At 43.0% G+C, this 20,356-nt stretch overlaps 1 protein-coding gene across 1 annotated transcript in view; it reads left to right on the top strand.

The window, feature by feature from the left end:
- KIN (Kin17 DNA and RNA binding protein) overlaps positions 1 to 19,963 on the top strand; it is a 33,865-nt gene extending 13,902 nt beyond the window's left edge. The window contains exons 6-13 of the mRNA XM_047740277.1: positions 808 to 856; positions 1,848 to 1,905; positions 7,848 to 7,977; positions 10,120 to 10,170; positions 12,921 to 12,989; positions 13,906 to 14,005; positions 15,770 to 15,870; positions 19,626 to 19,963. Of these exons, the coding sequence (XP_047596233.1) occupies positions 808 to 856; positions 1,848 to 1,905; positions 7,848 to 7,977; positions 10,120 to 10,170; positions 12,921 to 12,989; positions 13,906 to 14,005; positions 15,770 to 15,870; positions 19,626 to 19,688 (621 nt within the window). The 3' untranslated portion in view covers positions 19,689 to 19,963. The remainder of the gene's footprint in view (positions 1 to 807; positions 857 to 1,847; positions 1,906 to 7,847; positions 7,978 to 10,119; positions 10,171 to 12,920; positions 12,990 to 13,905; positions 14,006 to 15,769; positions 15,871 to 19,625) is intronic.
- The last annotated feature ends 393 nt before the right edge of the window (positions 19,964 to 20,356 follow it).

Raw genomic sequence — 20,356 nt, 5'->3', positions numbered from 1 at the left:
AACTCTCCCACTGTAGAGAAGGGTTTTGCTTTTTAAAGTAATCCTCTAGCTAAAATTCTATTTTTTTTTAAAGATTTTATCTATTTAAGAGAGAGAGAGAGAGAGCAAGCAAGAGAGAGCATGAGCAGTGGAAGGGAGAGGGAGAAAGTGACTCCTCTGCTGAGCAGGGAGCCTGATGTGGGGCTGCATTCCAGGACCCTGAGATCATGACCTGAGCCAAAGGCAGATGCTTACCCAATGAGCCACCCAGGTGCCCCATCCTCTAGCTAAAATTCTTAAGGTTTATTGTTTTATGTTGTTTCCTGTTTAAACTGTAGTAGAAATAAAAATGGAGGTAATCTTCTGCAGTGTGGTACAAAGAAGCCACTTTTTTCACCTTTGGACTAATTCTCAGTTGAAGAATATTTGCAGTACATATAATTTCTTAACTAGGATCTTAACCATTTTATTTTATTTTTCAAAAAGATGTCATTTATTTATTTGAGAGAGAGAGAGAGAGAGAAGCAGGAGGGAGGGAGAAGCAGGCTCCCCACTGAGCAGGGACCTCAGCGTAGGACTGATCCCAGGATTCTGGGATCATGGCCGGAGCCGTAGGCAGATACTTGACCAGCTGAGCAACCCAGGCGCCTGGATCTTAAACCATTGCAGAGCTGCATGTTGGAGCTGCCTTGCAACATGGGTAGCAAGTCATAATTTGGGACTCTTGAATATTGATAGTAAATGCATTGTGAACCAAACCATCATCCTCTTTTTTTCTTTTTTCTTTCTTTCTTTCTCTTTTTTTTTTTTTTTTTTTTTGCCTTTTAGGAGGCCCCTATTTTTACGGAATTAAGCAGAGAAAATGACGAAGAAAAAGGTGGTTTTACTTTTTTCTTACTCTTTTAATATGGATGATTTTATATCGGCTCTGCCAAAAACTAGCGCCATGTTTGGGGGCAAGACGTGTAATCTGTCTGGAATGCATTGTTTTTACCGGTTTATGAAAAGGTAACAATGAACCAGGTAGGGTGCCTTCAACTATAAGTAACAAAACCAACTAAAACTAGTCTAAATAATAAGGAAATATGTTGCCAGAGTAAGAGTCCCAGAAGTAGAGCTGTTCTGGATGCCAGGCCATCTGTCAGCCGCTGGACACAAGGTGGCGGCAGGCACTTTGGCCATTGTATGCACACCCACATTGTCCAGAGGACGACAGAGGGCATCTCTTCCGGAGTCCCCTGTGAGCAAGGAAAAAGGAAACTTTAGAAAACACTCCTCCGGCCAGCAGACTTCCTTCTGAATATCACTGGCCAGTCCATATCAGCCTCCACCTGAAGCAGTCACTGGGAAATGAAGTGGGATTATTCTGATCGGTTTAGAGCAAAAAAACCTTACTAATACCTCCTGAATCTCCCCACCTCCTAATCGCATCACTTCGGACATTAGGTTTTCAACATACCAGTTTTAGGGGGACACAGACATTCAGACTCCAGCTCCAAACCATGTGTAAGAGCTACAATACACACCCAAGCAGACTTGGGAGTCCTGTTCCCTTAGCACAGGGAGGGGGAGCTGTGGAGGCAGGGAGTGGCCAAGGCTGTCACTGGTAGCTCCATTCCCAGCTCTGTGAGCATCGCTTAGTATTATCTGCCAGAAGTCATCATCTCTGGGTAGCTGGGTAGCATTCCAGCTCTCGTTTATTCAAAATGTCCATGAGCGTCTGTGTGGATACATTTTGGCCTTATCTGATAAGTTTTATAGTTTTCCTGAAACACACACACGCACGCATGCACACACACACACACACATACTTATTATATGTATGATGAAATATACATGTAAAAAATTTATCATTTTTTTCCTTCCAGTTACATTCAATTTGAATAAAGGAGCATGTAGTTCGGCAGCAACGTCCTCCAAATCCAGGTGAGCTCCAGGACCAGATCTCTTAGAACTTGATAGTTTTTGTGAAATGCTGATGACTACATTTTAAAAGCTTCAGGACTGTTTTTTTCTGGTTATAATGTTTTCCCTTGTCTTGTTTCCGTTTGATGGTGGTTTGGTTTTGTTTGTTAGCAGCTATTTTTTTTCCTTACCTGTCCATGATGATAGATAGGATGCTTCTGAGGAAAGGCACATTCCGAGTGAATGCCTCACATGACAAGTTGTTGCTTTCCTGCGGGTCCTTCTCCACGTAACGGTCCCCACTGCGTAACGCTATTGAGTTTTCTATCATAGCTCACTCACCGAGTTTAAATATTAGCTGGGGGATACAGTTTTTGTTCTGCCTATGGTGTTAAGATGTTGTGAGACAGAGACTAGGTTACTCACGCATCTTCTTAGCCCCTGGTGGAGGCTACACGTGCCCGTCAGCGTGCACTCGTAGCCTCCTTCCTGCTGCCCAGTGTAGTCGCGGAGCAGGGCCTGACCGAGCTTTTCCGTAAAAGGCCACATAGTCAATACTGTAGACGTTACTGGCCATCTGTCTTTGTCGCAACCACTAGACTGCCATCGGAGTGAGAAGGCTGCCGCAGACAGAGAGTCAACAAGCACACGTGGCTGTATTCCAGTAAGATCTTATTTCTGAAGACAGGCAGCAGCCTGCCTCTGGCCCTCAGGTTGGAGTTTGCCAAGCCTCGGCATGGCGTGTGGTCAGGTGCCTCTGTTCCCTTTGCACCTTCAGTGCTTATCTGTTCTTTCCCCAAATATTTATTCACTGTCTGTGATACACAATGTGTCCAGTTTGGTTACGGAGATTAAATAAAACGAGACAACAGATACTCAAGAAAGTGCCTTCCTACTGGTACTTCCCGGCATCTAGCAGAATTTTGTTTGGAGTTGGCCGATATTTGCTATTTTACTTAGTATTTTAACATGTGGTTTATTTAAGAGCTAACTCGGTTTTCTTGGGTAAGTTGTAGGCTAGTGCTTCTTGGCACGGCTAGGTAAGCGGCCAGGAGATGTGAAGGAAATAGATCGAACCAATGTACAGCTGCTTCGGGATGTCTGGCCAGAGATCTTCGCTTTGATCTAAACATTTCAGAATTGACACCTGTGTTAGATACACGAAAAAGGTGGTTAATTGGGTTCCACATACGGTACATTTGAAAGGAAAATTCTTTTCAAAGTAGTAGTAGGATATGACCTAGAAGACAGATTGACGTGTATCAAATCATACGTGCCTTATGGTTTTGGACCCGTACCCATTTGTTTCTCCCTTGTTGTTTGTTATTCCTGAGTGTAGATAAGTGTTAAAATTGGTCCCAGTGGCCCCAAGCTGGTCTCCCTTGTGTTAGTTTTCTATGGCTGCTGTAACAAATTACCATAAACCAAGTATCTTTTTTTAAAAGATTTTACTATTTGAGACAGAGAGAGTCTCAAATAAGAGCAAAGTGAGAGAGAGCACAAGCAGGGAGAGCGGCAGAGGGAGAAGCAGACTCCCCGCCGACCAGGGAGCCCAGTGGGGGTCTTGATCCCAGGACCCTGGGATCATGACTTGAGCCAAAGACAGATGCTTCACGGACTGAGCCACCCAGGTGCCCCAAACCAGGTGTCTTGAAACACAGAAGTGTTTTCTGTCTCTGGAGGCCAGAAGTCTGAAGTCAGTATCCTTGAGCTGAAATCAAGCCGTGTGTGAGCCACGCTTCCTCCAGAGGGTCTGGGGGTGGAGGGGGGGGGCGTTCTTTGCCTTTTCCAGCTTCTACTGGCTCTTGGCGTTCCTTAGCTTGTGGCTGCGTCCTTCAGTTTTCAGAAGCTGTGTCTTCCGGTCTCTCCTGGCTCCGTCTTCACATCACCTTCTCTATGTGTTACGCCTACCTGTTTCCCTCCCAAAAGGACGCGTGTGGTTGCACAGAGAGGCCACTCCGGCCACCCACAATAATCTCATCTCAGAAGCTGTAACTTATCTCATTTGCAGAGACCCTTTTGCCAATAAGGTAACATGTATTAACTCTAAGGATGAGGACCTGTTACCTCTGGGGTCTGCTAGTTAGCCTTCTTTCCCCAATGCTCTGGTGTTATTAGGAAAAATAGTTTTATTTGATTAAGTTCTGTAAGTTCAGTCTCCAGTATTGATAATAACTCATAAGTAGTGTCACAGGTAATACAATGGAAAGACTCGTCTAAATTTTCTTTTTCTGAGATTATGGTCTATTTTAATAGAGTTTGAGATTTATTTTCCTGTTGATTTATATCTCTTGCTTATCTAAAACTCAGAATGAACAGAAGGCTCTGGATATAAAGAATTGTTACTTGATCGTATGTTGAGGCACAGAGACAAGCCCTGCTTCTCCAGTGTTTGAACAGAGGTTACTTGCTTTCCATTTCTGTTTTGGGGCTTCTCTTCTTTAATTGCGTGAGGACCCACTCCAGTTCCTGACCGCAGAATTCTAGGGCTGTTCTAGAAGCAAACATTCCATTTCCAATCTGTTACCATTCATTTCTTGCCTTGATTTGAGCCCCATCTTGCCCCACATCGGTTTGTCAGCCTCTAATAGAACCTTTGGGCAGGAGGGATGTTATTGTTAGAGCAGCTAGAGTAAGATCAAATATAGTACACAGCTGGGGCTCCTGGGTGGCTCCGTGGGTTGCGCCTCTGCCTTCGGCTCAGGTCATGATCTCAGGGTCCTGGGATCAAGCCCTGCATCGGGCTCTCTGCTCATCGGGGAGCCTGCTTCCCCTGCTCTCTGTCTGCGTCTCTGTCTGTCAAATAAATAAAAATAAAATCTTTTAAAATACATATATAATACACAGCTGGGGCGCCTGGGTGGCTTGGTTGCTTAAGTGCCCAACTCTTGACTTCAGCTCAGGTTGTGATCTCGGGGTTGTGGGATCAAGCCCGCATCTGCCTCCCGACTTGGCAGGGAGTCTGCTTGAGAGTCTCTCTCTCCCTCCCTCTCTGCTTCTCTCTGCCTGCTCATGCAAGGGGTGGAGGGTGCTCTCTCTCTCAAAAAAAAAAAAAATTATTAGTAATAATGCACAGCTGAAAAAAAAATGGACTATTTTGTTTTGCATTTTAATGTTCATTAATGAGATTGATATTTAATTGTCTACTTTTAAAATGATTTGTACAAGTATTTTTTGACTCGTGTTTTCGGGTAAGGAAGCTTGGTAAAACTTGGTAAAATATTGTGCTGGTGTCTTTTGCAGGCAAGGGAATTAATTAGCTTATTCAACTTCTCAATATAATCTTGATTATACAAACTTCAATAGTTTATACAATTTTGATTTTTCTAGAATATCCTTTTTATCTAGGCTCTCAGATTTGCTATTTTATTAATCTTTGGAATACCGACTTTTTCTTTTCTTGCTATTGTCATTTCTTTGGTTTCCATGTTCCTGGCTTCAGTCCTTCATACTTTCTTCTGCCAACATTTCTCGCATTCTTCCTTATTCGTTTTAGCCCTAATAGAATCTTGATGTTGCAAGCAGAAGGATCTTTCTAAATCCTTTTCTTTCACCTGTGGAATAACTTGTCATTTTTGTCTGTGCTGCTTTGTGACCATTGTGATCCAGTGTCTCTCCTGCCCCTTGCCCTCCAGCTATGCTGAACTATTTGCACTGTCCGAAATGAGCTGTGGTGGCTCATCCTTTCTTGCCTTCACATCTTCTGTCCTCCCTTCCCAGACTGTCCTTCCGTGTCTGGTCTCCCACAGGAGATTGTGAGATCCTGATGGGCTGTTCTGTTCACATTTTTATCCCCATTGCTTGTCACACTGTAGACATTTAATAATGCCAAATAAATGTTCTTGATAGAAAACTTTTTTTCTATGGAGTTTAGTTTTTTTGGTGTGGTAAAATACATATAAAGTGACCATTGTCACCATTTTTAAACATACAGGGCCGGGGAGGTAAGTAGCTTCACATTGTTATGTAGTTGTTGCCAGTGTCCATCTTCCGGACTTTCTCATCAGCCCAAACTGAAACTCTGTCCCCATTCAACACTTAATTCCCCATTTCCAGGTAGCCCCCAGCTGCTAGCAGCCTCTGTTCTGCTTTCTGTCTCTATGGATTGGCCTGTTCTCGGCTTCTCACAGGAGGAGAAGCGCACAGCAAGTGCCCTTTTGCGCCTGGCTTCTGTCACCCACTTTAATATCTTTAGGGTTCATCCGTGTTGTGGCACGTGTTGAAATTTCCTTCTTTTCGAGGCTGAATAATATCCTTTTGTGTGTATGCACCGCATTTGCTTCGTGTCTTCCTCTCCCTCTCCCTCTCAGTCAGCGGACACTGGAGTCAGTCTCACCTCTGGGCGATCGTGAACAGTGCTGTTGAACACTGGCGTTCAGATGCCTGTTTGTGTCCCTGCTCTCCGTGCCTCTGGGGAGAGACCCGGCCGCGGAAGTGCCGGGTTGATGGCTCTGCCTCGCTGTTTGCCGCAGCAGCTGCCCCAGTTGACTTCCCCACACCAGAGCGCAAGGGTCCCAGAAACAGAATCAGAACTTAGAAATCTCTTCAGAGGATTGAATTATGGGACAAAAGCCAGTGAGTGAAATTTCAAAAGGGTAAATGTAAAAGCTTAGAGTTTGGTGAACGAAGAACACCTGCCCTGATGGCCGAGTGAGGGAGTCCTGACCTGGGCCCCTGGACAGAAAAGTCGTTGGGGGGGTCTGGGGGGCTCAGTCAGTAAAACATCTGCCTTTGGCTCTGGTCATGATCCCAGGGTCCTGGGATCGAGTCCCACATCCAGTTCCTTGCTCAACGGAGAGCCTGCTTCTCCCTCTACCTGTTGCTCCCCCTGCTTCTGCTCTCTCTCTCCCTTCCCCTCTTCCTCTGCTCCGCCCCATCCCCCTCCACTCACACTTCCCCCTCTTAAAAAAAAAAAGAGTCCGAGTAAAGTTCTATTGTTTTCCTGTTCATCACACTTTCTGTCTTGCTTATCTCCATGGTAGCTTCGTACATGGATTTATCCTTTGTTTGTCTTTTGCGAATAGGACAAACTAAATGATTACACTGGTAAAGAGTCATTGAAATATTGACTGAGCATGTATTTTATGTGAGTCACAAGATAACAGCTTGCTCTACAGAAAAAAAATAAGTATATACAAATATATACGCATTATTGTATGTACATATCATATATGCAAAGGATTATAATACAAGGTGGTATAGGATACACGCTGGAAAGTGTTATGGCAGTTCAAACCCTCATGAAGAATGGATCTTAAAGACTTGGGACAAATGGAGATAGAGAGATTGTTCTAGGTATAAAAGAGGCGGTTTACAAAGGCCAAAACACGGCATGGCTCAGTAAGAAGTTATCCCTAATGGCTGGCGCATATAAGAAATCAGAAATACCATTTCTTGGGCCAATGGTGACAATTTTATACCACACTAAAAAACAATTTACACTGTCAATTCTAGGCAGTTAGGAACCATCAGAAATTAGGTGACATGGTGAGATTGCTTTCAAAAAATAGAACTGACCGTAATGTGCTAGACTTCATTGCCAACCTCTTATTTAATCCTTGCAGTTGAGCTCTGAGTTGGGTCACATGGTTATCCTTGTTCATGGATGAAGAACTGAAGCTTAGAAAAGTAAATCACCCAAGGTCAGAAGCAGAAGTCCCTTAGACCCTGATCTGCCTAACCCTGAAGCCGAAGCCAGCATTGTCACCACTGGTCTGTGCTGATCATGGTGGGCACTAAGGGAAGGGGCGAGGAGAGGGACAAAGGCGTTAAGGCAGGAAAGGTCACATGTTCTCATGCTGCTTAGGGTTCCGCAGGCCTAAAGACAGGTCTTCTCTTGTTTTGACTAATCTGTTGTAAATTAATCATGTAACAGACATCTTCTGTACTGTTCCCCTGCACATTCGAAAGCTGCCTTCTTATACGTAGGGTTTGTTAACAGGCATGGCTCTTCTTTTCACCAGTTCCTTGGGACCAAGCGCATTGAGTACCATTGGGAATGCAGCATCAGTTAAACGGAAAGAATCTTCCCGGAGCTCAGCTCAATCAAAAGAAAAGAAGAAAAAGAAATCTGCCCTCGACGAAATCATGGAGGTATAGTTACGAGCTGCTTATCGACGACGTGTTAGCAGTTAGAGGAGTGACATCATTCAAACTAAGGAAAGTTTAGTCTCACTAATTCCTGGGTTAACATAAAGTCAGAAGATGTACTCAGAAGATGTACTCCCTTCCCCTTGGGGGAAGGGAGCATGGCCACGGTTCCATCTGAGCAGAGTTGGAATCTGTCATCACACGTTTATTTTCTTGCCTCAAGTGCTGTCTTCAGAACTCCCCGTGTGTTCATGGTCAGTGGAATTCAAGCAGAGGGGCTTGGGCAGTCACTGAAGCTCAAAACAAAAGCTCTGTTTCCTTTCCGTGGCTCTGTGAAATGGGCTTCCTCCGCAGATTCCTCCCGCCAGCCCCTGCTCCCCTTCAGTCTCTGACTTCACCTGCCACCTCCTAGCCAGCGAGAGGAAGCTAGGACATATTTTTAATTTGACTTAGCCTGATGGCTAAGCCTATGTGATGAATCCTTGACAACCCGTGATTTAAGACCTAGGGCCATGTTTCAGCTCTGACTCTACCACGCTGCTAGAGCGGTTCTAATCTTCCCGTCTCCCTTTCCACACACAGCCTTCCCTTGTCAGTACGTTTATGAAGTAAGTAGGAAAGAGAAGAAGGACCGGTGAAGGGAAAGAAGAAATGGATAGAAGAAGCTGACTTGTTTTTTCCTGCAAAGTCATCTCCCCAGCCCTCCTCTTCATTTGTGAAGGGACAGAGGCAACTGCTTGCTCTTTCCCATTTCTGGGTGCTCTCACTATGCAGGTGGTCTGAATGGTTGAGAGTCTAGTATAAAATGTACTGGGAGATGTGGTCACTCCATCACTGAGCAAATACTGAGTCGCTGTTATGTGCTGGGCATCGTGCGAGGTCCTGTGTCACCGTGGTAGGGAGAAAAGTACAGCACCACTCTGTCACAGGGCTTCCGTTCTAGTAAGAGACATTCCATGAACAAGTGAGCCAGTGAGTACGAGTATGAACAAGAGAACCAGTATTACTACAAAATACTAAGTGCTAAGGGGGTCTGAGGGCGGGCTCTGGGGGACAGCTTGTGGAAAGGTGCCAAGGCAGGAAAGATCTTGAATTCCGGCACCTGAAGGAAAGGTCCACGTGGCTGGAGCATGGTGAGTGTGGGAGCTGGGTAGCATTCGCAGTCTGAGAGAGAAGGTAGAGCAACATCTTAATGTGTCTCATTAGGCCATGACAGGAAGTTCCTGAATCTAATTCAAAGTAAATTGGGAAGCTAGACCGCTCTGCTTTGTAAAAACCTGCTAAATTTAGAATGTTCTTTGTTCGTATTGGAAAGCTTGAGACATTAAAGTGGGATTTATTATCAACCAAAAAATGGCAGCGTCTGTCCCATTGAAAGTTGGGACTTTGGGTTCACTTACTCTGTCAGGAAAGAAAAAGGCGTCACGTGGCTCCTCAGCAGCCAGACCACGCTCTTTGTTTGGACACCCCTGTGTTTCCATCTCTCGTGGTTAGGTTTTTCCTGCCCTACATTCACAGGATTTATTATCCTTATCAAACAGAGAAGTCTCTTTTGGCCACCACCGTAGAACTAACCACACTGCGCAACATTTTTTTGAAGTGTTGTGTTTTTATCATGTGAAAACATTGCTTGTGTCCCAGTTGTGGCAGGCACCCAGGGGGAAGCAGGGAGACGGGGACGTAGTGCTGGCACGTGGCCTTGCAGTCTTGACTACGTAGAGGTTGCTTGTGTTTATTTTCTTGGCCGGTTGACGTGCTTTATCATGATTTTTGTAAATCCAAGAATGTGTGTATGTGTGTGTGTGTGTGTGTGTGTGTGTGTGTGTGTGCGCGCATTTTTAAAGATTTTTATCTTCAAGTAGTCTCAACACCCAGTGTGGGGCTCGAACCTGGTGGGGCTTGAGCCCACAACCCCAAAATCAAGAACCACACACTCCACCAAGTGAGCCAGAGAGGCGCCCCCCCCAATTTTTTTTTTTTTAAATCCAAAATTGGAAGAAATGGTTATTTGTATTTGTCAGAGCTATTGTAAATTACACGGATTTCCTTTGAGGTGTATGTTTTATGGTGTTTGCTACATAGAATGGTATTTGAAATAAATTGAGGGTTTTAAAGAGAGACTTCTGTATCTTCTGTGTTCTCCAGATCGAAGAGGAAAAGAAAAGAACTGCCCGAACAGACCACTGGCTACAGCCTGTACGTACCCAGCTGGGGCTTCTTACGTCTTGAATGCTTTTAAAAAAGTGAATCATGTAAAGAGACTTGAATTTCTCAAATATACTTAAATCATATGGCTAGATCTATAACTTTCCTGACTTTTCTTTTTATCTGATCTTCAGTGATCAGTTGCACCCGTATTGGAGAGTTACTTGACATGTATAGGTTGGTAAGATTTCTTGAGTTTGCTGCCAGATTCGTTTGCGGACCTCTTGATTTTAAGCCTGGAATTATTTCCAGTTTTTGCTATAAGACATGGGTTGTGTTTTCAGAAATGAGACTGAAAAGTAGAACTGTGAATGCCGCAGCATTTGTTTTCAACTTACAGCTTACTGAACTTAGAATCTCCCTCTAGATACTTTGTCGAAAAATGCTGGTTTTAATTTCACAAACTCAAGTAGAGCTTTGTATTTTCTCATATATTTATTTTGATGTTATTTTAAGATAATAATTTTGAAACATTCAAATAATTTTAAACATTATTATTTATTGATGCTCTGTTTTGAGCCTAGATGTGAAGTTTCCAGAGGACACTCAGGTTGCCTTCATTAAAGCTTCTGAAAGAAACTGGTTTGGTCAACAATAGGAGACTGAAAAGTAGTGAGAGTGTGTGTCGTTTAGATAGTTTTGATTCCAAAAGTAAGATTAAGAAGAAGGTCCAGAAATCCAGAGTTCTCATTCAGATCTTCATTGTCCTGCTCCTTCTAAGCAGGAAAACAATTTCACTTCCATGTCTTAGTTTGTGGTCTTCTACATGGGAGGCATTTCTACCTGGTGCCCACGTGAAGGCTCAGGAAGCAAGTCAGCTGACATGAAAATCCTTGCTGCTTTAAGTAGCGAGTGAGTCCTGTATATGAATTACGTCAATGAATTTTTCTGTCAGCCCAATAAGGTAATTCCTGTTATAATTCCCATTTCAGAGGTGAGAAAAACTGAGCCATCAGCATTTCAGTAATTCCCCAAGGTCATAGAGTAAGCAGTGATACAGGATCTCCCTGGCAGTCTTATTCAGTAGGTTGTGCCCTCAGCTGGTCAGCAGACCTGCTTCCTGGAGTGTCTCAGGCACCCTGACTCCCCATCTCTGAGGACAGGTTTAGTCAAGATCAGCAAAGGCTGGACCTGAAGGGAAGAAACCACCCGTGGTTTTTTTTTGTTTTCTCCATTCCAATAGCTGCCATGTGACTATGAATAGTTTGATTATTGTTTATGAAAACATAATCAAGAATTTTGCTGAAAGCAATCATTCTTACCCAGAGAGGAATTCACAAATTTTTAACAAAGTGTTTTTTCCAAATTACTACCACCTTCCAGTCTCCTCCAAGGAAGTACGTATTTTCACCAGCCTCCTAGGTGATTCTGATATATCCCGTTCATTGGTTAAAAAGAAAAAAAACCAAAAAAGAAAGAGAGAGAGAAAGCATTCCAAGTTTTAGTCCAAGAATTTTCTTCCCATTGATAATACTTTAAATTCAATTAACATTTTTCTCTTTGATGGTTCTCTTACAATAAATTATTCAAATGTTTTTCCTGCTACAGAGTATTACATTAAAAGTGAGGATCAGTGTGTCTCTTATGTCGAAATGCTCGATATGTTTGTTAAAATCACCAGTAGTCCACACAGACTGGAGAGGGATTTATTGTTTAAACTCAGAAATATCTTGAACCGCTCTTTTGTGTGAGCAAGTATCAGTAACCCCAATGATGTAATGAATTAGCTTCAGATTTTAAGTGTGTACCCATGAGGGCCTTTGAGAAATTTAGCCCAGAAATACTCTGGCTAAATCAGAGAAGCTGTTTTGGCATTACTTGGCTTCGTTTAGAAAGTCCTAGATTCTCAGACTAGAGGCTTAAGAATAAGACCACTCATATTTTCTCTTAAGTGTGTTTTTCTGCTATAATATATCCTATCTACAAAGTCCTTATTGAATTTTGATTAATAAAATTTAATTGGCTTACTTGTGACCATCTAGTACCTCTGTTACATTCACTTGAAGTAGCAAATACAGAATCACTATAGTGACTATTGCATGAAGTCAGGCGATTGAATTTTCATGATCAGCTGCTAGACAGCTAATCTAAATCAGGAAAATGATGATAAAGAAGCAAACGCAGAATGCATTAATATGAAATAAGCCCAGATTTCTCTCCCATTGGAGAATTAGATGTTCAGAAGAACGATACTTTTAGCGGGAGCTAATCTGGAAGAATCCCATCTGTCTCAAAAATTCAGAGTAACCTAATGAGAAAAGAACATTGTGGAAAATGTCATGCGAAAGCTCAAATGCTCAGTTCCTTGCAATTCACAGGGAGACTTGCCATCTGAGTTTTTATCAGCAGGGAACACCAACGGTGTAATACCTTTGGCCCTTTTCACTTCCTTGAATGGAGAGAGAGAGAAGCTGTCTGTAAGAGACGTGGATTAATAGGGTTGAGATTGACAGATAAAAGTCCTAGATTTCAAGAGACCTTCAGTGTGGAAATCAGCCTTGAGACAGGTATTTTTTTTCCCTCCTGGTAACTGTGTTGAATAAAGGGAGAAAGAAGAAAAAAGAGATCAATAAGGGAATGTTTTGCATAATTGGGAAGGCTTGGAACTCAAAATTTCTTATTTAGCAGAGCAGTTAACGTTTTGCTGTGATTTTTGGTGAACACGGTTTAGAGCAAAGGAGTAAAACTGGAAAGCTAACTTATGTCTTTCCTTTCATCTTTATTTTTTTATTCTTTTCTAGGAAATCATTGTGAAAATTATAACCAAGAAACTTGGAGAGAAATACCATAAGAAAAAGGGTGTTGTGAAGGTAAGGACAGGAGGCTGTGAATGGGATTTGTGGAAGGAGCTGGGGGTGGCCGAGTCAAGCCATTCTGATATTCCTGAAAAATCACATCCTAGGGCCGGAGCATTGTATCTCGGGTTCTTGATGGTTCCATGTGTCTTTATCATTTCCATAAAAGGAAGGCTGAATTCATAATGGCTGGGAAAATGATTCCTTTGCAACCATAGTTTCTAGTTCACTTTGGTGTGTTTTCTGGAGCAAATAGCACGTATAAAATCCCACCGGCACAGCTTCAAGTCACTCGCGCGCTCTGCGTGCCTTGCCAATTAGTGAGACACTCCTCTTTGTTAAGGAGGGGCAAGATGATTATGTCCCCAGGGTTCCCAGGCAGACTTCCTTGTTGTGTTTTGCCCGAGAAACTTTTATGCTCTGGGATTTTAAAATTTAAAAGTCGACGCTCCAGTCCTTTTCTCTGTTTGCCCTTCCTAAATAGTTCCATCCTGGAACCCAGCATTGTGCATGCGGAAATGCCCTTCTATTGTACTTGAAGCTAGGCATTCTTCCTCTCACTGTATTTGCTGAAGTCGTATTCTAAGATCACCAACCAGTCCTTTATTCTTTCCAGACGAAAACTTTCACTAAGCCTTGAACTGAATTCTTTATTAGGAAGCATAGAACCACTATATTGTACACCCGAAACTAACATAACACCATGTGTGAACGCTACTAGAATTAAAATTAAAATGTAATAAAAGTTTTAAAGTTAAAAAGAAGCCTAGAATGAGTAGTCATATATAGAATCTATAAAATAGTGTCATTTATAAAGGAGTTACTCTTACCTTTTGACTGGAATTCATTTGTTTTCATCTTACCTGTTTCTGTCCTTTGAAATTTGTTGCACTGATTTCTGCTGTTATAAAATGTTGATTTCACATGACAGGAAGTAATTGACAAATACACAGCTGTTGTAAAGATGATTGACTCTGGAGACAAGCTGAAACTTGACCAGACTCATTTAGAAACAGTAATTCCAGCACCAGGTAAATCTTTTTGCAGACCATTTACTGTGTATGCTATCGAAAGGAGTGATTCCATCCTTAAATCCATAGCTTCTAGGCATGACTTGCCAGTTACAGACACGGATTTCCTTTCTAGGAGAATAGAGCTGCTGGTATAACTCATGAGCTTCGTTTCGTGTGACATGGGAGTTTGCCTACCAGTCCTCTGTGTAAGCTCTTTTGTGGCTGAATCCATTTTCCCTTCCTGGGATTCATTTTTTTCTTTTCTTTTCTTTTTTTTTTCCGGACATAAAACACAAACTCACAAGGAAAAAAAAAATCAATCATACTACAGTTATTGTTAATCTATTTCCCTAGCTACCTGAGATAGTAAAGTAAAAGTCTGTATTGTATTTTTTTTTTCTTTTCCTTAATTGTCTTTATCATTTGAGTACTTCTAAATACCTAGTATGAAAGCTGCTATGGTTAGGGTGTTTGGCTCTGACCCAGAGCCTTTATAGTGGCGTCATTGCTGGCATGGTGATAATGTCAGTCTCTAAAACCTCCACTTATCAGATCCTTTATGCTTTCCCCCAAAGTAAAACTCACTTTATGGCTTAAAAAATTTTTTTGGCGCCAGTGAGATGTAATTGACACACAGTAAGCTGTACTCATATAAAGTATACAATGTGATCAGTTTACAGCCATGAGTATTGTCTCAAAGCCATCCCTACAATTGTGATCATGAATGCACCCATTACCCCACCGAAAATTTTATCACCTTCCTTTATCATCCTTCCCTGCCACCCCTCCACTCCTGCCTCCCATGGCCCCTGAGGCAACCACTTGTCTGCTTTCCATCACGACAGAGGAGTTCCCGTCGAGAAGTTCATATGAATAAAATCATACCATGTTTCCTGTGTTTTGGTCTAGCACCTCTCATTAAGCGTAATTTTTTTGGGTTCATGCATGTTGTTGTGTGTATGTGTATGTGTAGCTCACTTCTTTCTGTTGTTAAATAGTGTTTCACTATATGGCTGTACCACTTTCTGTTTATTCAGTCACCTTTTGATAGACGTTTCAGTTGGTTATAGTTTTTTTGGCTGTTACAAGTAAAATTTCCAAGAACATTCATACACAAATTTTTATACGGACATACAGTTTCTTTTCTATTGGGAAAATACTTAGAAGTAGAATGGCTCACTCATAGGATGTATTTAAATTTTTTTGAAACTGCCAAACCATCCTGTGATTTTTAAGAAGAGGCAAAGTGGAGCGCCTGGATGGGTCAGTCGGTTTAGTGCTCGACTCTTGATTTCAGCTCAGGTCATGATCTCAGAGTCCTGAGGTCGAACCCTGCATCAGCCTCCACGCTGAATGTGGAGCCTGCTTAAGATTCTCTCTCTCTTCCCCCACTCTCCGCTCACGCACCCTCTCTCTCTCTTGAGAAAAAAAAAGGAGCCAAAGTAAGCTAAATTTTTCCTGATCATTTCTGGACTATCGACGTTTCCCCTAAGTACCTTCTACCCCTTGCAATCTAAAGCTAAAACATATCCCTTTGACAAATAAGTGAAAAAAAAAAGCAAACCTTGAGGATTCTTAAAATGCTAACAGTGATCAAGACATACAAGCTCTCTTTTAGAATATTACGGAGTTCTAAAATGATTAAGAACTTCTAAGAGGGGTTTTGGTTTTCCTTCAGTGGTCAGTTGTGTTTATTCAGTGTAACTGCACTTTCCTGTAACAAAGCAGAAGAAAAAAGTGAACCTTTCTTTGCATTCAGTGTGATATTCTTTTCTGCTGTAGGAAAAAGAATTCTCGTTTTAAATGGAGGCTACAGAGGGAATGAAGGCACCTTAGAATCCATCAATGAGAAGACCTTCTCAGCTACTATAGTCATTGAAACTGTACGTACGTCGACACAGAGAAATTTCTAAATGCTTTAAAAATGTGCCATAGTTCTCTTTCATTGGGTTGGTCTTTGTTTTATTTTAGAGTCTGGGTTTTTTGTTTGTCTTCTCTCCTATATGGAAATCTGTCAGCTTAGTTTCTGTAATGACTCTACCATTATTAAGTATTTTGTGTTCTGATTTCAAAAGAAATGCATATGGGTCCTAGTCCGCTCGAGCTGCTGTAACAGCACCCTGTAGGCCTGGAGCTTGTAAGCGAGTGTGCTTTTCACGGTTTGTTCTGATGGCTGGAAATGCAAGAACAAGGCAGTGGCAGGTTTAGTGTCTGGGGAGGGCCTACTTCCTGGCTCATGTGTCCTCACCTGGTGGAAGGGACAGAGGAGCTCTCTGGGGTCTTAGAAGGGCGCCGGGCCATTCACGAGGGCCCCACCCCCATGACCTCATCACTCCCAAATACAGTCACACAGGGCGTTATTAGGTCACAACTATGATTTCTGGGCGGGACACATTCATTCCACAGCAATACTCATTGTGTAAAGCCTGAAAAGGACAATTAAATACAAATAGCTTTAAAAATGACCCATAATCCCCCAGCCAGATAACTCCCTTTAACGTTTTGATCCGTTCCTCTCTGGTCTTTGTATTTTATAAAATTGTATGCGATGTATAATGTACAGTCTCATATCCCCACCTTTTTTTTTCTCTCACATCTAATACAAAACTCGATTTGGCACGGTGTAATAGAGTCAGACGTAATGGGGGGAAAGCCCCAGACCTCAATATTTTAAACAGTCCGCCCCTCCTTTCATAAAGGTCCAGAGGGTAGCAGAGATCAGTAGAGTAATTTCAGGAAATGTGATGTGCAAAGAGTAAACCTGTTGATTGACAGAACGGATGGCCCACGGACAGGCCTGCGAGCCCGGCCCTGCGAGGCCTGAGTTGCTTCCCCGCTAAGGAAGGGCCTGAGGCAGGCTCCCGCCCCCTACCCACTCCGGCCTGATGCATTTTGGAACTACGACAACTGTGCTGTGCCTCTTGCGGGGAAATCTGTTTTCACACCCCGTACCATACGTATTAGCATTTGGGGGGATAACAGACCCCTCGGAGAGTCCAGTGACCGTCCCGGGCCCTCTAGAACTGCAGGTATCTGCCCAATTTCATGGCTTGCGTTACGGGGTTGTAGGCCCCTCAGACCCTCGCTGGACTGCGTTTGGAAAATCATGTAGGTCCTTATCTGAGAGAAACCACATTTAAGAAATTGGAGCATTTTTTTTCCTGCTCTGACGTCACGAACTGAGAAATTGGCATTCACGGACATAAACCATAAGGGAAGGAGAGGAAAAGGCGTCTCTCCTGGTACTGGTCAGTCTTTCTGACTCAACCAGCATACGGTCATGGAACATCTCATATTTCCTTGGCAAAATGATTCTTCGGCACTTTCTAAACGCATAGGCCTATCCAAATGACATCCTGCTCCAATTCATTCTTTCCTCTCCAGGAAATGCAAACAGCTAGTCACCATGGGGGGCATTGTAGGTCCCGTCCAGATCCCTTTGGGTCACGAAGCGTGGTTCCCATGGGCCCCTTCCTTTCCTCCCTTGATGTGACCTGAGTGGCTCCTCCTTCCTGAGCTTGTGTGGGGCACAGAGCTGTAGGGGGTCAGGACCCAGGAGGGCCCCCGCTGGAAGGGTTGCTTGACTGCAGAGCAGCCTGCACGTTTCAAAGGAGAAATCCACCTGCTCCTTCTTTTTTGAGCTCGCCACATTTAAAAAATTAATGTTTCTGTGAGCAGGTGTCCACTGGTCTGCATCCCCACAGTTCCTTCATATCATTGCCATGAAACACACGAACTTCCTAAGTGCTTTCTCCTGCTGTTCTTTTTTATCATTTATCATATCATTCCAAAATACCATTTTTATCACTATCATTATCTTTTTATCATCTGAAATTGTAGATCAGCATCAAAATATTTGAGATTTACTCATTTTTTTTTTAATTTATTTGACAGAGATCACAAGTAGGCAGAGAGGCAGGCAGAGAGAGAGAGAGAGAGAGAGAGAGGAGGAAGCAGGCTCCCCGCTGAGCAGAGAGCCCGATGCGGGGCTCGATCCTAGGACCCTGGGATCATGACCCGAGCCGAAGGCAGAGGCTTAATCCACTGAGCCACCCAGGTGCCCCGAGATTTACTCATTTATTAAGCAGATTTTTAAGTAGCTACCAAATTATTCAAACACTGTCTCAGCCATTTAGCCTATCTGCCTGATTAACCAAGTGACTGGCTCCCTTCTCATTCCCCAGGTTTTATCATTGGAAAAGCGCACTTGACCACAGGCCTTTGTACTTGATAATGAAAGATTCGATCTGAGTCATGCCTCTTATCTGGGAACTTACTTCCTTCAGATACAGTCATTATCCTATGTTAAAGGAGTAGCACCATAAAAAGGATCAAGGGAGGGTATGATTCACAATAAAAAACACTGAAACCTCCCTTCAGGGTTAGAGTGATCATCATCATCATTTTATATAGTGCAAGAGAACACCAGCTTTCAAATTTTAACCAAAAGATGCAATAATAAGAGCCAAGAATTATTGAGCTCATACTCCTGTCACGTTCCAGATACTGTTCTAAGCTCTTCCGTGACTCATTTATATTTCACAACAGCCCAGGAACCTGATCCTGTTAATACTGCCTGCCTGGGGACACTGGGGGCACTGAGGGTCGAGTCACTTGTGAAGGTGGGATTTGGTGAGTCCGGGCTCAGGCCCGCACTCTTGCCTCTGTGCTCCCGGCTGTATCTGCGCTAGTGATGGGTGTTCTTTCCCAATACCCAGCGTAGCCCTTTTCCCTTTGTTTCGGATACCAACGGATAAAGCAAATACATTTATTTTTTTTTTTTAAGATTTTATTTATTTATTTGAGATAGAGAACGAGAGAATGAGAGAGAGAGAGAGAGCATGAGAGGAGAGAAGTCAGCAGGAGAAGCAGGCTCCCTGCCAAGCAGGGAGCCCAATGTGGGACTCGATCCTGGGACTCCAGGACCATGACCTGAGCAGAAGGCAGTCGCTCAACCAACTGAGCCACCCAGGCACCCAAGCAAATACATTTAAAGTTGGGCTCATTTTTGGTAATAAAGGCCAGCCGAACTGTCAGAGCTAAGCTAGACAAACATGTTTGCGTACGAGTATCTGAATTGCTTCACATGATACCTGCTCTTGAAAAGGAAGGAAACCCCCAAGTAGCGCAAACACGGTAGAATCTAGCCTCCCATTCTTGAAGTCCATGATGGGTGTTCTCAACCAGGAGACAGCTCTTCTCGGAGGGGTGACTTGTGAGCCCAGGAATCTTCCTGCTCATGTCTCCACCGTCATCCGCGAGCTGCTTTTACAGTTGCCGTGTGCTTCGCACAGGACACGGCCGAGCATGGTCACTTCTGTTCCCCTATGACTGCACCTCCCCACACGCGGACCCAGGGGAAAAGCATCCAGGGAGCAGAGGACACACCGAACAGCCGGCAGGTCCTTGCCACAGCATGTAGTGATGACACATTTCACATGTCACTGAAGAAGTCACGGCACTTTGTAATGAGTATGACAAAGCGGAGTTTAAAATTCAGAGTCGCAGAGAATCGGTGGCTACCGGAATAGGGTTACGGGGGTGTGGAAAAGGCACATTTGAATCTTTAAGTGTAGTGTCATTTTCTTGTGTTTAAGTATCTGTTTTTAATCTTTTTTTAAATTGTTTTAACTTGTAGGGCCCTTTAAAAGGACGCAGAGTTGAAGGAATTCAGTATGAAGACATTTCGAAACTTGCCTGAGTTTGAAAATTTATTAACACATTAAAATCCTAAAGCATCAAATTGGTGTTCACCAAGGCATTATGAGACTCTACTGTGTTAGGGTGTTTCTTTTGTATAAAGCGAATGGATTTATTTAAATATTACTGTATAGTTGTTCAGCTAAGCTTACAGAAAAATCTAATTATGTCTCACTAAGTATCAAAACAATGTAAATTTTGTTCTTGGTGTTTTTGTTGCCTTTATAATATTTCCTTAATGCTTTTTAATCTTCATTAAAAGAATGTTATTGTAAAGTGTTTTATGTAAGACTATTTAGAATCCTACGGTTAGAGGAAATCCTTCATATACTCTCTATTTTCTGTAGTAAGGTTTAAACTATAAATGTAATGACATTTTAAAAAGTCAGACTATAAACAGAGTCACGGACATGGACATGTCATGGACATGGAGTTCACACACCATATAATTTCACCAATTTAAAGTATACAATTCAGTGGTTTTTCATACATCTCCAGAGTCGTGCGCCCATCCTCACTATTTACCTAGAACATTGTCATTGCCGTGAGTGCTCGCGTTCACTCCCTGTCCTCCCTCTCTCCCTAGCCCCCGGCCACCACTAGTCTACTTCTGGTCTCTGATTTGCCTCTTCTGGGCACTTCCTGTCAGTGGAATCATACAACATGGGG

Source organism: Lutra lutra, chromosome 8, assembly GCF_902655055.1.
Source record: "Lutra lutra chromosome 8, mLutLut1.2, whole genome shotgun sequence".
Taxonomy (NCBI): domain Eukaryota; kingdom Metazoa; phylum Chordata; class Mammalia; order Carnivora; family Mustelidae; genus Lutra; species Lutra lutra.
Note: the sequence above shows the minus strand (reverse complement) of the source record. Positions and strands in the feature narration are given on the sequence as shown.